This window comes from Taeniopygia guttata, chromosome 23 (assembly GCF_048771995.1).
Source record: "Taeniopygia guttata chromosome 23, bTaeGut7.mat, whole genome shotgun sequence".
Lineage (NCBI taxonomy): Eukaryota > Metazoa > Chordata > Aves > Passeriformes > Estrildidae > Taeniopygia > Taeniopygia guttata.
The window spans coordinates 6,611,071-6,623,669 of NC_133048.1; the positions used below are offsets into that span (position 1 = coordinate 6,611,071).

The following is a 12,599-nucleotide window of genomic DNA, read 5'->3' on the forward strand; positions in this document are numbered from 1 at the left end:
AAAGAGCTGTCTTATGTAGTCTGGAGACACAGGTCATCAGCACAAATAGCAGGTCTTGGGTCTGGATTTCTGCCTTCTCCACCCAAAAACTCAGGAGACATCTCCAGTGTAAGCATTGTTATTTCAGCCCATCCTCTTGGGCTGGCAATTCCAAAACATTCATAAGCTATTGCCAAAAGGGCGGCAACTCTTCAGCAAGACTTAAGCAAAGAGCCTGGCTCCTCTTCTGGGCAGGATTTGGACCTTGAGCATTCATCTCCTTCTTCAGGGAGGACAGACAAGGTTGCCTGGTTCAATAAAATGCTCTTGAAAATAAAAGCAGTTTAGATTGTCTATTTTGTGGTGTGTCCAGTGTCTGGCAGCACATTGATAGATGTCTGTGTCCAGGTGAAATGGCTAAAGAGGAACTTCAGTTATGGAGTTAAGCCTCTTAGCCCAGGAGTGCATCTCCTTCCTGCCCCCAGCCACTGGCAGTAACAAGGGTAAGGAAGACTGGGAGGGAAGAGTGATTTTAATAATTTCATTAACCTGGTCATGTTCAAATAGACAATTTATCATTTCATGCTAAAACCCTCACCTCTGTGTGCAGAAGTGAAGAGGGGCATGTTTTGAATGAGCATCCATAACCCCCTGCTGAGGAGGTCAGAGGAGGAATTTGCAGTCAGATAAATGGAAAAATTGGTAAAAGCTGTCTGTTGCTTAGAGGTTACATAGGGTGCTGCAAAGGGCACACATCAGGTTAAAGGACGTTCTGGAGTTTTCCCAAAGTATTCCGGATTTGAAGAAAAGGATGAGTGAATCTCTGCAGGGGGAGGCTCTGGGGCCAGAGCTGCTGTAAGCCCCAGCACAGCAGTTCCCAGCAGTTGTTCACAAACAGCACAGGGGTAATCTGTGTAATGAGGATAACTGAAAGCCAGGAGCTGAGGCCAGGGAAGATATAGGGTAGTGAAGAGACACTTCACGCAATGTTGTGTTCAGCTGTGAAGAGTGGGGAATTGGCCACTGTCCTTGCTGGTGTGACATCACGGAATAGTCAGGTTGGAAGAGAGGCTGGAGATCATCCATTCCAACCCCCTGCCAAGGCAGAGTCACCTGGAGCAGGTGACACAGGTGGGTTTGAAATTCTGCATCCAGGTGTGTTTGTAATGTCACCAGGGAGGGAGACTCTACACCCTCCCTGGCCAGCTGTTCTAGTGCTCTGCTACCATGGAAAGTTCTTCCTCGTGTTGAGGTTTTAGTGGTTTATTTTAGGGCCGTTGCTCATTTTCCTGTTACTGGGCCCTGCTGGAGAGTTTGGCACTATGCTCTGACACTTGCCCTGGAGATACTCATATGGACTGTTGAGATCTCTCCCCTCTTAGTCTCCTCTTCTAGAGAAGACCACGTCCCTACTGTGTGGGAGGTGTGCTGTCAGGCTCAGGAGGCCGTGTCAGTGGAGCTGCTCGTGGTGATCCCTGGCCTTTTGTCTGTGAAGGAAGGGTCTCTTGTTCTGGCTGGGACAGCTCCTCTGTGCTGAGCCCCCTCAGGCTGCCTCTCCAGCAGTTTGGGGCTGCTGACAAACACTCAGCTAAGTCCTCTTGGGAACTCTGATTTTAACCTCTTGGAAACTCTGATTTTAGCCTCTGAACAGACTGCCATGTGACATAACCCAAAGCTGCAAAGGCAGCTATGGGTGGATGGAAACTGGAGCACGTTTCATTCAGAGCAAGTACCAGCTCTGAACTCCGAGGCTTTTTAGCATTCTGCTTACAATCCTCCCTTCCAGCGTCCTCCTCACGGATTCCAGGTTAATACGAAGTTAGAGGCTGTGGACAGACGAAATCCCATCTTGATAAGAGTGGCAACAATCATTGACAAAGACAGCCATCGCATTAAGGTATGACCTTGCTCCCAAGTGCAGAACCTGTGCTGGGAACCATGGGATGGGCAGCGCAGGGAAAACAACACTTGGGAACAAGGAGCAGCAAACAACAGCCTGGCAGCTGCTGTGGCCTCCAGGCCTGCCCAGCTGTTGCTTTGTTTTGCTGAAATCTGATGGAATTGGGCTGGTGTTAGTTACTATTCTAATGTAGCTGTTTTGACCTAACACTTGACAGTGTGATGTCCTATCTCTTGGCATATTCCCTGTGATCTCCATGACTGATGGCAGCCATGAGTGTTCTGCTGGGGAAGCTGCCTGACTGTGTTTTTTTCCTACCAGGAAAGGAAAACCCAAAGCAATTTAAACTCTGGTAAATGTGGGAAGTAGTGTAATTCTCCAGTACAAATTTGTCACATCAACGCATTTTAGCCTGGTATTTCATGCAAATATATTGCCCAAATAATCTGTTGTGCTTTGGCTTCTGAGGAACTAAGTACAAGTCAGTTAAAGAGGAGGCTGCACTGATGGAGACTCCATGGCCAAAGGATCTCCTTCCCAAAGGATGATTACATGGGCAGAAGTGGAATTCACTCCCCATTATCTGGTTGATTCTGAGTCTCATTGCTGTGAACAAAAGCCAAGCTTTGCCAGTCCATAATGGCATGATACTCAATTCATACATTGAACTTTCCTGCATGAACAACCCAGTAGCCTTTAAACTCCAGTGATCTTCAGTCTCTGGATCTGAGCTACTGCCAGTCTCTTCATCCAGCAGAAAATTGCAGCTTGTTCACTGCAAAACTCACAAAACTTGTTGGCTTCTATGGTGCTTTGGGATCCACAGAAAATGAACAAATAAGCATTTGTATTTGCATAGCTTTGGACTTTGCATGTTAGAGCATCCCATGGGCTGTGGGGTGACAGATTGTCACCAGAAGCTGGTTATTCTGTGAAACACAGATGCAGGAAAACAAAGAGTTAGACTGAGCACAGAGATGATTATGCCTAACTGAAAGATTGATCTGAAAGATTGAATGAATCAGCCCCAAGCTGAGCAAGGTGAAACAAAGGGAGAAGTTAATGTAAGAGCTGAATCATGCCCTGAACTCTGTCTTTCCCTGAGACTTCTGCTTCTTTCAGATACATTTTGATGGCTGGGACCATGACTATGATTTCTGGGTGGATGCAGACAGCCCTGACATCCATCCTGTGGGCTGGTGTGACAAAACTGGACACGCTCTGCAAGTCCCTCGAGGTAAATACAGGACACGCTTTTGTTATGCTGTATAATTTCCTAAGTGCAGTCTGCTCCTCATGTGCAAATCTGTTTATCTTTCTTTTTTTACTACTCTCAGGCGCTGAAGATCCAGAGGGAGCAGTGGGACAGGCGTGTCCTACTCCGGGCTGCCAGGGGATCGGGCACGTCCGGGGCCCCCGATATGGAACACATTACACGTATGTGGATGAGTGCTGTTAATAACAATAGCAACAGCTACAACAACAACAGCAATAATAATAATGATGGTGATGCAGCTCTGAGCAACTGCACTGCACTGAAATTATCTCCGGGTGGTTATTCTGGAGATAGCTATAACTGCAACCGCAGCTCCCTCTTGTGTCTAAGTAGGCTGTTTGATCATAAATTTTGGTTATACCACTGTAATCATGATAGCTGCAATGCAAACAGATTCATTCACTCCAGTTTCTACATTCCAGCAGTAATGAAGGAGTTACATTTGTGAAATAATATACCCAAGAACAACATGCAAGGAGACAGTTAAAGAGGAGAGGGCATAGATAGCATGTTGAAGTGTAGGTGAGGAGAGGTTGCTCATGTTTTGTGCTCTGCCTTTTGATTTCTTGTGTGCTTTTGGAAAAGGAAGCTTTTTCTCAAGTAAATTATTTTAAGAGCAAGAGAACAATCTCAGGTGGGAGGTCAGAAGACCTGGTAGTTTATAATGTAGTTAAGGGCTTTGAATTTTTCAGATTGAAAGTTGCAGAAGTCTGTTGATCCATGAAATGTTCTGATAAGCAAGTTGCAGAGGACGAGCTCTTCTTGCTCTTTAACAACATGACTTTGGGTTTTAATTCTGCCATATAGTCCCTTGCTTTCTCACACCTAGAGCTGGGTAACAGCACCTCCTAAGAATTTGTGGCCTCATTTTTTCTGGATTTGTGATGGATTTCTCTTCCTGAAGTAAGGAAGACTGTATGACTGTAAAGCTTTCGTTGCCCTCTCTCTTTTTTGTTTCTCCATCACAGCTTAGTTGGCTGCCCATACTCTGATATGAACCTCAGCAGAGAAAACCTCTTACAGGACCGGCTGAGTGGGGAGAGACCTTCCCTTGGGAACATCATGCAGAAAGCCAAGAGGCTGGAGACGCCTGGCCCATTGCTGGGAGCAGGGGAGTCTTCTCAGGGTGACTCTTCACAATCCAGGTGAGCTGGATTTTACTCTTGGCCAGGTACTGGGGAGCAAAACCATTTACAAGGATGAAAACCACTGGAATTGGCAGCGACACAGTGGAGCATTAAGTTCATCTGTCTGTAATATTGACGTGTGCCCCAGTCACTCTTAATGCAGAGCAATGCACTTTTATACCCTCAAATGCCTTAATAAGTTTCTTGACTCCTTAATCCTGGTGCTCTGGTCACATTCCAACAACAGAAATTGCATTCTGTCTTCATACATTTTTCCTTGCTGTTTCAATTTAAAATTGAATTTTAAATTTTAAGATTTTGTTTCCTGTCCTAAAACTGTTAAATCAAGTTTATTTTGTGCTATTAAACTGTAACTGTGATTCACCCTGGGTCTGCTAAGCATTGTGTGTGTTATCTCTTAGCAAGCAAACAAGCTGAGCACTCTCAGATACTTTGTTTTGTCACAAGAAAGTCTCACAACTGAGCAGCATTGAAGGAAACTGTGCCTTGGTTCTTGGGGTGCAGGAGTTGGTTAAACCTGTCATGGGACAGACCAGGATATGAAGGGTTTTTTAAGATCATTTTTAGTCTTCACAAATCCAGTCTCACTAGGGCAAACTCCAGTAATACTTTAGTTTTTTGTTGTATGTGAAGGCTTATCTATATTTTAAAGCTCATCTATTTGTTTAGATTTATAACATTTTCAAGATCTGTTTGTCCAGAAAAAAGGAGTGAATGCTTCTTTCTCCTCCCTAGCCTTCATGGCCAAATTGCTTCCTCCCATGCCACAACTATGCAGGCATCTTCATTCCCTAATTTCCACACCAAAATTGATTGCATTTCAGTGGCACTCTTACCATAAAGCTGTTGGGAGATTTTGAATTCTCACAGAATAAATGGCATTTTAGAATATATTTATTTTCTTGTAAGTATTTCATTTCCTGATAGTGGGAGGTCTGAATTCAGCCTAGTCTGGTGTCCTGCTGCTTGTCTTCCCTTGGCCAACTCTGTAGCTCAGTTTATGCATCAAATTTAGTCATGGAAACTCTAAAATGTTATCCAGAAGTATCGAGATTCAGAAACCTTAAATCTCTTGCTTTCACCGTAACACAGTTGTTTCCTATAGCTGCTGGGATCAGAACCTGAGTCCACAGAGGCTGATTTATTTCACTTAAACTCTCTGAATCCTTGCAGAAGAGGAGCAAAGCACTTTGTACTCATGGAGGGGAGAGGAAAGTTCTGCCACAAGGTGGTGGTTGTTGCTCTCACTTGCCAGGAGCAGCCGGCTCTGCTCTCCTCTGGGAAAAGGGAGTAGAGGATGTCAGCTCAGCTACTGTCATTTATCTGTCTTTCCAGAAAATCTGCACCAGACAGTGAAAAGTGGTGTCAAAGCAGCATCCACACTCCATCAGAGCAGTCAGAAGACAGTCGGGAGAGAGGCTGGGGAGAGGAGGATTTCTCTGCAGATATCAAAGCTGCACCAAAAATGTAAACAAGAGTTTTGTGATGTATTTTCATGCATTAACAGTTGTGTTTCTTGATGCTGCTGCAGTATCTGAAATAAAGATGTAAATAACAAACAGCCCAATTTGATTGAAGTTTTGCAGCAGAGTGTTTTAGAATGACATGGTAAATCTCCTCCCTTCCTCCTGTTGTTTTGGGCCTTCTCTTTCCTGCAGTAAACTCAGATCTGAGTTCTGGCCATGAATTTAAGAGAACTGCTCAGAGAGAGGTCAAGGATGGAGCTATTGCTTATTTTAGGAGGAAAAAAAAATTAGTTTCTATAAATCTCACTTATCTTTGTATGGAAAAGAAATTACATCCATTTCTGTATCTTCTGAAATGTTTTGTAATTGTTGCTTTCAGGCTTGGGTGCTCACATGCCTATATCAAGTTTCAGCTGGTGAAACAGGAAAGCAATGCAAAAGGTTGGTTAAGTTTTATTCCTTCTTTCTCTATGTGTGCCTATCTCTGCAATATCCCCACAGTTAAGAATTCACAGCTTTTTTTGTCTTTGATTCCACAGTCAAGAGAAAGCACATGCTGGAGATGATAGCAATGATAGTTTTTCTTCCTTTAAAATTAAGAGAAAGGGTAAAATTACTTAGAAGTGAAAGGTTTAATACATTGTAGAGTGGTATTTATTAACTGAGAAGACATGTTTGCACTGGTTTTTGTGCCACTGCAAACTCCTCTGCAGTGACAAGGGGTTCCCAAACAGTCTGTGACCTGTGTCAGGCTGTGACAGAGCCAGCACAGGGCTCAAGGGACATTTCCTCAAAACTTAGCAGATAGTTTAGGTTCCATCAACCCCTTTTTCTTAGACCCTCATGGGTATTCAGAAACATATTCTGAATCATTGGAGGACTTTTTGAAGGATCTCTTTCTAAAGGATCTCTTTCTCTCCTTTCTCTTAAGGATTAAAAACAAAATGAAAAGCTAAATGGAAAAGCAGTGTTTTGGTTTTTTTTTCCTGGTATGTGACAGGTTAAGTTTCCAGAGCAGCTTTCTGCTGCCACTTTAGCAAACCATATGCTTAACTTTCAGATTTACTATAAAAAGCCATTTCAGAGAAGGGAGCTGACCAGGCTTTTAGGAGGATTTGAGATGGTAATAAGTCTCTAATCAAAAATAGCTAAGCGGGCACAAACTGGGACAGGTGCCTGGATGTTGTTTTTTTGGGTTTTTTTTTAATACTCATTTTTACCTAGTGCTGAGTTCTGCAGTCAGAGCTGAGGGATCTGCCAGCTCCAAGTGGCAGTTGCAGCTGGCAGGGAAAGCTGCCCACTCTCCCTTCACATTCATCTTCCATGGAGTGATGGAAATCTGGGGAGGGAAATGCAATCATCCACTGACCTGTAATTTCACAATTACCCAGAGCCTTCCTCCCAGCTGCGTTTAAACAATGAGATCACTGCTTCTTCGTCAGAGGGAAAGTCACTTGTCTAGGTCATGGTTTGGGTGCTTAGTCCAAGGATTTGTGCTTAGTGGAGAAAAGGAATTGGTCTGAGATGGAAGCAATGCCCACCCAGCAGGGATGTGGCAGTGGGGGAGACCTTGGGACCTCCTGGAGCAGGAGGTGGGGGACAAGACCAGGTGCTGTCTGTCCCCACCACTACAGCAGGGAAGGAGGGGGGTGACAGCCATCTCTGGAGCAGGTCCTGTGCCCTCTTGCCACCAGGAGCTCCTGAACTGAGCAGTTCTTACTCAGGCTGTATTTATCCTCCCTTGGTTTCATTATTAGAAATTTGATGTTGTTTGATGCTGTCTCATGACTGTTAGGGATGTGGAGATGAGATGAGCTGAGTGCGCTCTGGGCCAGGGGAGTGACTGTTCACTAGGACAGGCTTTACCTCCAGAGCTGCTTCCCCTTCAGCTAGGGGACAGCTTGCTAACCCTGGGAATCTGCTTTTTCTTTGTATTTCAGCCATTTTCCTTTGTGCATTCCACAGTAGTGACTGCTTCCCCCCCTCATCTTACACCCCAGCCCGCTGAGAGCCGCTGAGCAGGGGCAGCAGGGGCAGCAGCTGCTCCAGGCACACGGATCCTTCCCGAGGGCTGGGATACAGTGGGAATGCTCGGGAATGCCACGGGATGGCGCTGGGCCATCCTATCCCCCGGGAGGGAGGTCGGGGGTAGCCCCCGTGCCGCTGTAAACCGGAGGAGTGCTTCCCAGCCTGCTCCCATCCTCTGCCTGGCTTCCTGTTGTATAACCAGCACGTCCCTGCAGGACCATGACTCTGCACTGCTCCAGCGATCTCATTAGGGAGGGGTGATTCCTTCCTCCTTTTTTTTGCCTTGGTTTTCAGAGCTTCACTTGACACATGAGGAGGGAGTTGATGTCTGGAGGTACCTTGAGCACTCCTGGACTGGGAGTCTCCTGGGGAGCGAGCCCAGGCCATGCTGGCAGCACAGAACTCTGGCTACAGCTGGGGCTGGAACACTGCCATCAGTTCCCAGCCGAGGATGCTGTTACCAGAATTCCTCCACCTTGTCAATAAAACGCTGCAAACATCTTCTCTGTTAGCAGCATGACATCATTTTCCAGGGAAGAAGCTAATGATAAAGCCTCCAGCCTGGCAGTCCTGTCTTTTTTTTCCCTTTTCTCCTCAGGAGGAGGAGAATGTCCCAAGAGCTCCATGTGCCACACAGTAGCCATGCCTGCTCCATTCACCCTGCTTTGCTTTCACCTCCAGGCTGTGACCCTTTTTCCTGCTTTGTTGTAGTTGTTCCTACTTGAAGCCTGGCTCTGACTTGTTTCCTTTTTCAGACCCTGATTTGGATCTCCAGCAGGCCCTACACCAGTCTATCTTCATGCCTTCCCTGGCCTCTAACCCGACCCACCGCCTCCATCTTTTCTGGGAGCAGCACTGCAGGCTCTTGCCGGAGGTCTCAGGCCTGACAGCCAAACAAGTTGCCAAATGGACAGTGGAGGAGGTGAGTTACCTGTTCTCTGTTCCACTATCCTGGGATGCAGGAATGCCAGAGCACTCTTCTCTGGAGTGCTTATTGGAAGACATCTTTATTTCCTTCCCTCTCCTAGGCAGTGCTCTTGTGTTTGCTGTGTGTGTGTCACAGCTGACTCAGCTGGAAGTTAGACCCAAGACCCTTTATCAGGGAGGGGAAGGACCCCTGTTAACCATCTAGTATCCACAGCCTATTGCCCTCAACTGGATTCCCTCCCTCTATTTATTTACCCCTTGATTTCTCAGTCCTCAGGCCTGAAGCGTCATTCTGACAGCAGATTTCTTTTCTCTGATCTCCCTCCCCCTCTCCTGTGACTTTGCTACTGATTCACTTTTACAGTGCAGAGAATTCCAAACTGCACTGTGCATGCCCACTCCTGCTGCGTCTCCCTGCCTGATTCCGTGGGAACAAAACTGCCCACAGCCTGACCTGATTTCTGGCAGAGGTAGCTGTGCAGCTGGAGATGTGTCTCTGCGGCTCTTGAGATGTCTCCTGTAATTAGGTGTTGTGTGAAAAAGCCAGAGTGTTTTGTGTGCTGAGTAGTTGGTTTTTGCCTTGATGCCTTGAGCATAAATATTTCTCCCTGCGCTTGGGAAGTGGCTATAATTTGGATCTTGGTGCTTAATTGCAGGGCATTTAATTCCAGAGAAATGTGCTGTAGTGTTGTGCTTGCAAGGATGCAGGGAATCTGCAAAGCAGGAAAAAGGTGCTGCTGCTCATGATGCAGAGGGGATCTCCAGAGACTTTTAGAAAGTGCATTTTCCCTAAGTGCCTCTTAACATCGGATAAATCCTATCTTGGCTTTGCTCTTCATGCTGGAGGAGTTGTAGGAGTCTGGTGGGACTTGCAGTGATGTGGAAGATGGGAACCACAGCAGTTGGAAAAGGGACAGAGCAATAAGTGCTGATGTTTTAAAACCTGGTCCTTTTTTGTGTTGAGTTGTTGTGGTTTGGTGGTAGTGTTGGGTTTTAGTTGTGGTTTTTTTTGTTGTTCTTTTTAATAAAAATGTCTTAGAATTAAATTCAGACCGAGGAGGAAAAAAAATCGCTGAAAGATTTACTGTTCCTGTCCTTTTGAGAAAGCTTCCAATGATTTGTCCAAAAGATCTTTTATCAAATCAATAAAGTCAGAAGCAGATAATCTTCTGACATGATAATCAAAATCTCTTTCTTTCGGATAAAACAGGAGGCTGCTTCATGGGAGAGTACAGTGTCAGGATCCAAGCCAAATAAAATTTGTCCTTTGCAGTTGACCTTTAAAGCAACTGCTGGGTAAATTTAGCTGGGATATTAGTTTGATAACGGATGAGTGTGAGCAGGGACCACAGACATGGATACAGGACACTGGATGTAGTGATTCAAACCTGGAATAAACTGAATTCTGCTGCAGCCTGAAACAACTGGGGAACTTTTGGCTGCCGGTAGCAGTGTGAATGATACGTTGAAAAGCTCAGTTGTAGCACCACAATGCACTGGCTGAAGTAATTGCAGGTTTTATCTTGAATTTCAGTAAAGTGCGTCTGGTTTTGAAAATGACGTTCATCACAAATTCCCGGAGGAATCAGTTTAGGTTCTCTCTGAGCACTTGCACGATCAGCATGTGCAGTGCAATGTAGCCACAGATCTGGGAGCTGAAAGCAGCAGGACTTGCTGTGTTTTAGGGAGTCCAAAGTACATTTTGTCTGTCGGCATTTGGGCTCCCAACACCTTCCTGCATGGCAGACATTTGCCTTTGGGTTGTGCTTTGAACTCTGCTGCACAAAGGAGTCCTGAAGGAGTCTAAAGGAGTCCTGTGCTGATCTGAAACAGGAGCGATGGGGGTGTAAAATTCTCCTTTGGTTTCATGCTGAAGAACTGTTTTTATTTTATAAAACCCCCATTAAGGGAAAAAAACATTGCTTTAATCCTCTGCAGGTTGAGAGCAGTTTAAATGGCAGAGCAGCAGCAGTGGCAGTATTTAGGGGCCCTCACGCTAAGAAAATCATGGTAACACTGAGCAGTCACTAAAAGTAGTTACTTTAATGCAGCTTTGGTATTTATTGAAAGCTTCCTGTCATGTTTTCAGAGCACACACTATTGACTCACAGAAGAACATTAAGATGTGCTAGAGTTATATTGTTCATTAGTTAATCCTGCTTCAAATGCCAATACCCTGGTGGGGGGGGGGGGTTGGGAACTGTCCTTGTGCCAAGTGTAAGTGGATTTCTAAATCCCTGTTAACCCAGCTCCTGTCTGTGGCCTCAGACAGAGGGGATCAGTCCTGGAGTAGCTGTTGAAGGGGTGTGGTGTGGGGCTGCCTTGTCACCACAGGCCATCAACTTGTGCTGATCTCAGCAAGCTTGCCACACATCAGCACCTTCCAGAAGGGTCATGTCCAGTTTCCAGGGTGTTCTCAGGATTGCACAAAGCTCTTTTTCAAGCCCATCCCTTTACCAATGTGCTTTGGGAGTGTAAGAGTTTCCAGCAGGCAGTTTTGAGCCATGACATGGTTACAGCAGGAAGGGCCAGCAGACTTTCACCTCTTCATAGAAAAACTCTGATCCCACTGAGATGTTCCCAACCTGTCCAACACCCTGTCGCATCCTCACTTTGAGCCCTTCCAGTCTCAGCCTTTCTCAGGGTTCAAGGCTTCCCTGCCAATATTGTGGGGTTGTGTTGGATTTCTGTGGTGTTTTGTTCGTGTGCTCCTAAGCCTCCCTTATCCCTCAACTGCCCTGTCTTGGTTTGGGAACCCTCCTCCCCAGCAGTGACAGCCAGGCAGGTCCCTGTGGCTCAGTGGAGTCTGTCTCATGTCTGGGGACTTTCTCTCCCATTTTCTGCTCTTGCATCTTTCTTCCCTCTCTGTTATCCATTCCTAGTAAACCCCAGGGCTGCTGTTTGCTCAAGAGGCCTCTCCAGTGGCACAGGATGCTTGCAGTGTCCCTGTGAAGGACTTCGGGGCAGATCCCTGTCACTCCGTGTCAGTGACAGTAGCCAGCAGCAGTTGTGCAGAGAAGGATACAGGAGCAAGCCAAGCCCAGGTCATTCCCTGGAAATGTCTGCCAGCCTCTCAGTGCCACAGACACTGAAGAGACCCAGCTCTTGCCCCAAGGGTCCAACTGACATGTAAATTCTTGAAAGAACCAGATCTGGCAGAAGGATTTTCATTTGTGTTTTAATTAATAGCAGACAGGGGGACTCAAAAGGAAAGTAGAATTTCGTTATTAATATGAGTTTACGCTTCTGCAGAAGACAATTTTGAGTCATTGCCTAAGAGAGATGTGGATTTTAGGGGTTGCCTTTAAGATGGAGCAGAAGAGGAGGATGAAGGAGAGGGATGCTCTGCTTTCAGGTTACATAACAGAAACCACAGGAGTCAGAGCTGCTCCTGCCAGGGCAGAGCAAACCTGGAGGGCACTCTTAGAGCCCAGTTCCTGCCTGGCTGGAACTGAGGGGGAGGGAATGACTCCAAGTCTAGGAGTAGGATGATCTAGAGGTACAGGGATGTGATTTAGGAGAGACTTTGACAATTTTGAGTTGAAGGGAGCATGTATCCGACAGTGACCCCGCCCAACTGCTTGTTTGCGTACAGGGAAGAAATGTCACATGTGCAACAACTCACACGGTTGCGCCTCATGAAGCAGAGCTGCTCCTGCAGGGGAGCATCCAATTAACAGGACATGTTTGATCTGATAACACCTCAATATACAAATCTCCTGTGAACTAGTGAAGCTGCAGCTGGAGAAGACAATGCATTTTAAGTCGTCCTTGACTGCACACAATATTCTGCACACTCGTTGGTGTTACATAATGTAACCCAGGGCTGCCTGCATGACTCCAGGGAGATTATTCCAAATGTTAACAGATTCCTT

The 12,599-nt window shown here is 46.0% G+C and overlaps 1 protein-coding gene across 9 annotated transcripts in view; it reads left to right on the forward strand.

Annotated features, from left to right (window-relative positions):
• LOC100220846 (lethal(3)malignant brain tumor-like protein 4) overlaps positions 1-12,599 on the forward strand; it is a 42,274-nt gene that overhangs the window by 21,653 nt on the left and 8,022 nt on the right. For 7 of the 9 annotated variants that reach the window (XM_030290551.4, XM_072917869.1, XM_030290553.4 and 4 more), the window contains 7 exons: positions 1,766-1,876; positions 3,002-3,116; positions 3,217-3,316; positions 4,124-4,300; positions 5,639-5,770; positions 6,149-6,210; positions 8,553-8,719. In XM_030290551.4, coding sequence (XP_030146411.3) covers positions 1,766-1,876; positions 3,002-3,116; positions 3,217-3,316; positions 4,124-4,300; positions 5,639-5,770; positions 6,149-6,210; positions 8,553-8,719 — 864 coding nt within the window. The remainder of the gene's footprint in view (positions 1-1,765; positions 1,877-3,001; positions 3,117-3,216; positions 3,317-4,123; positions 4,301-5,638; positions 5,771-6,148; positions 6,211-8,552; positions 8,720-12,599) is intronic. The other 2 variants (XM_072917870.1, XM_030290555.4) reach the window with 2 other exon arrangements.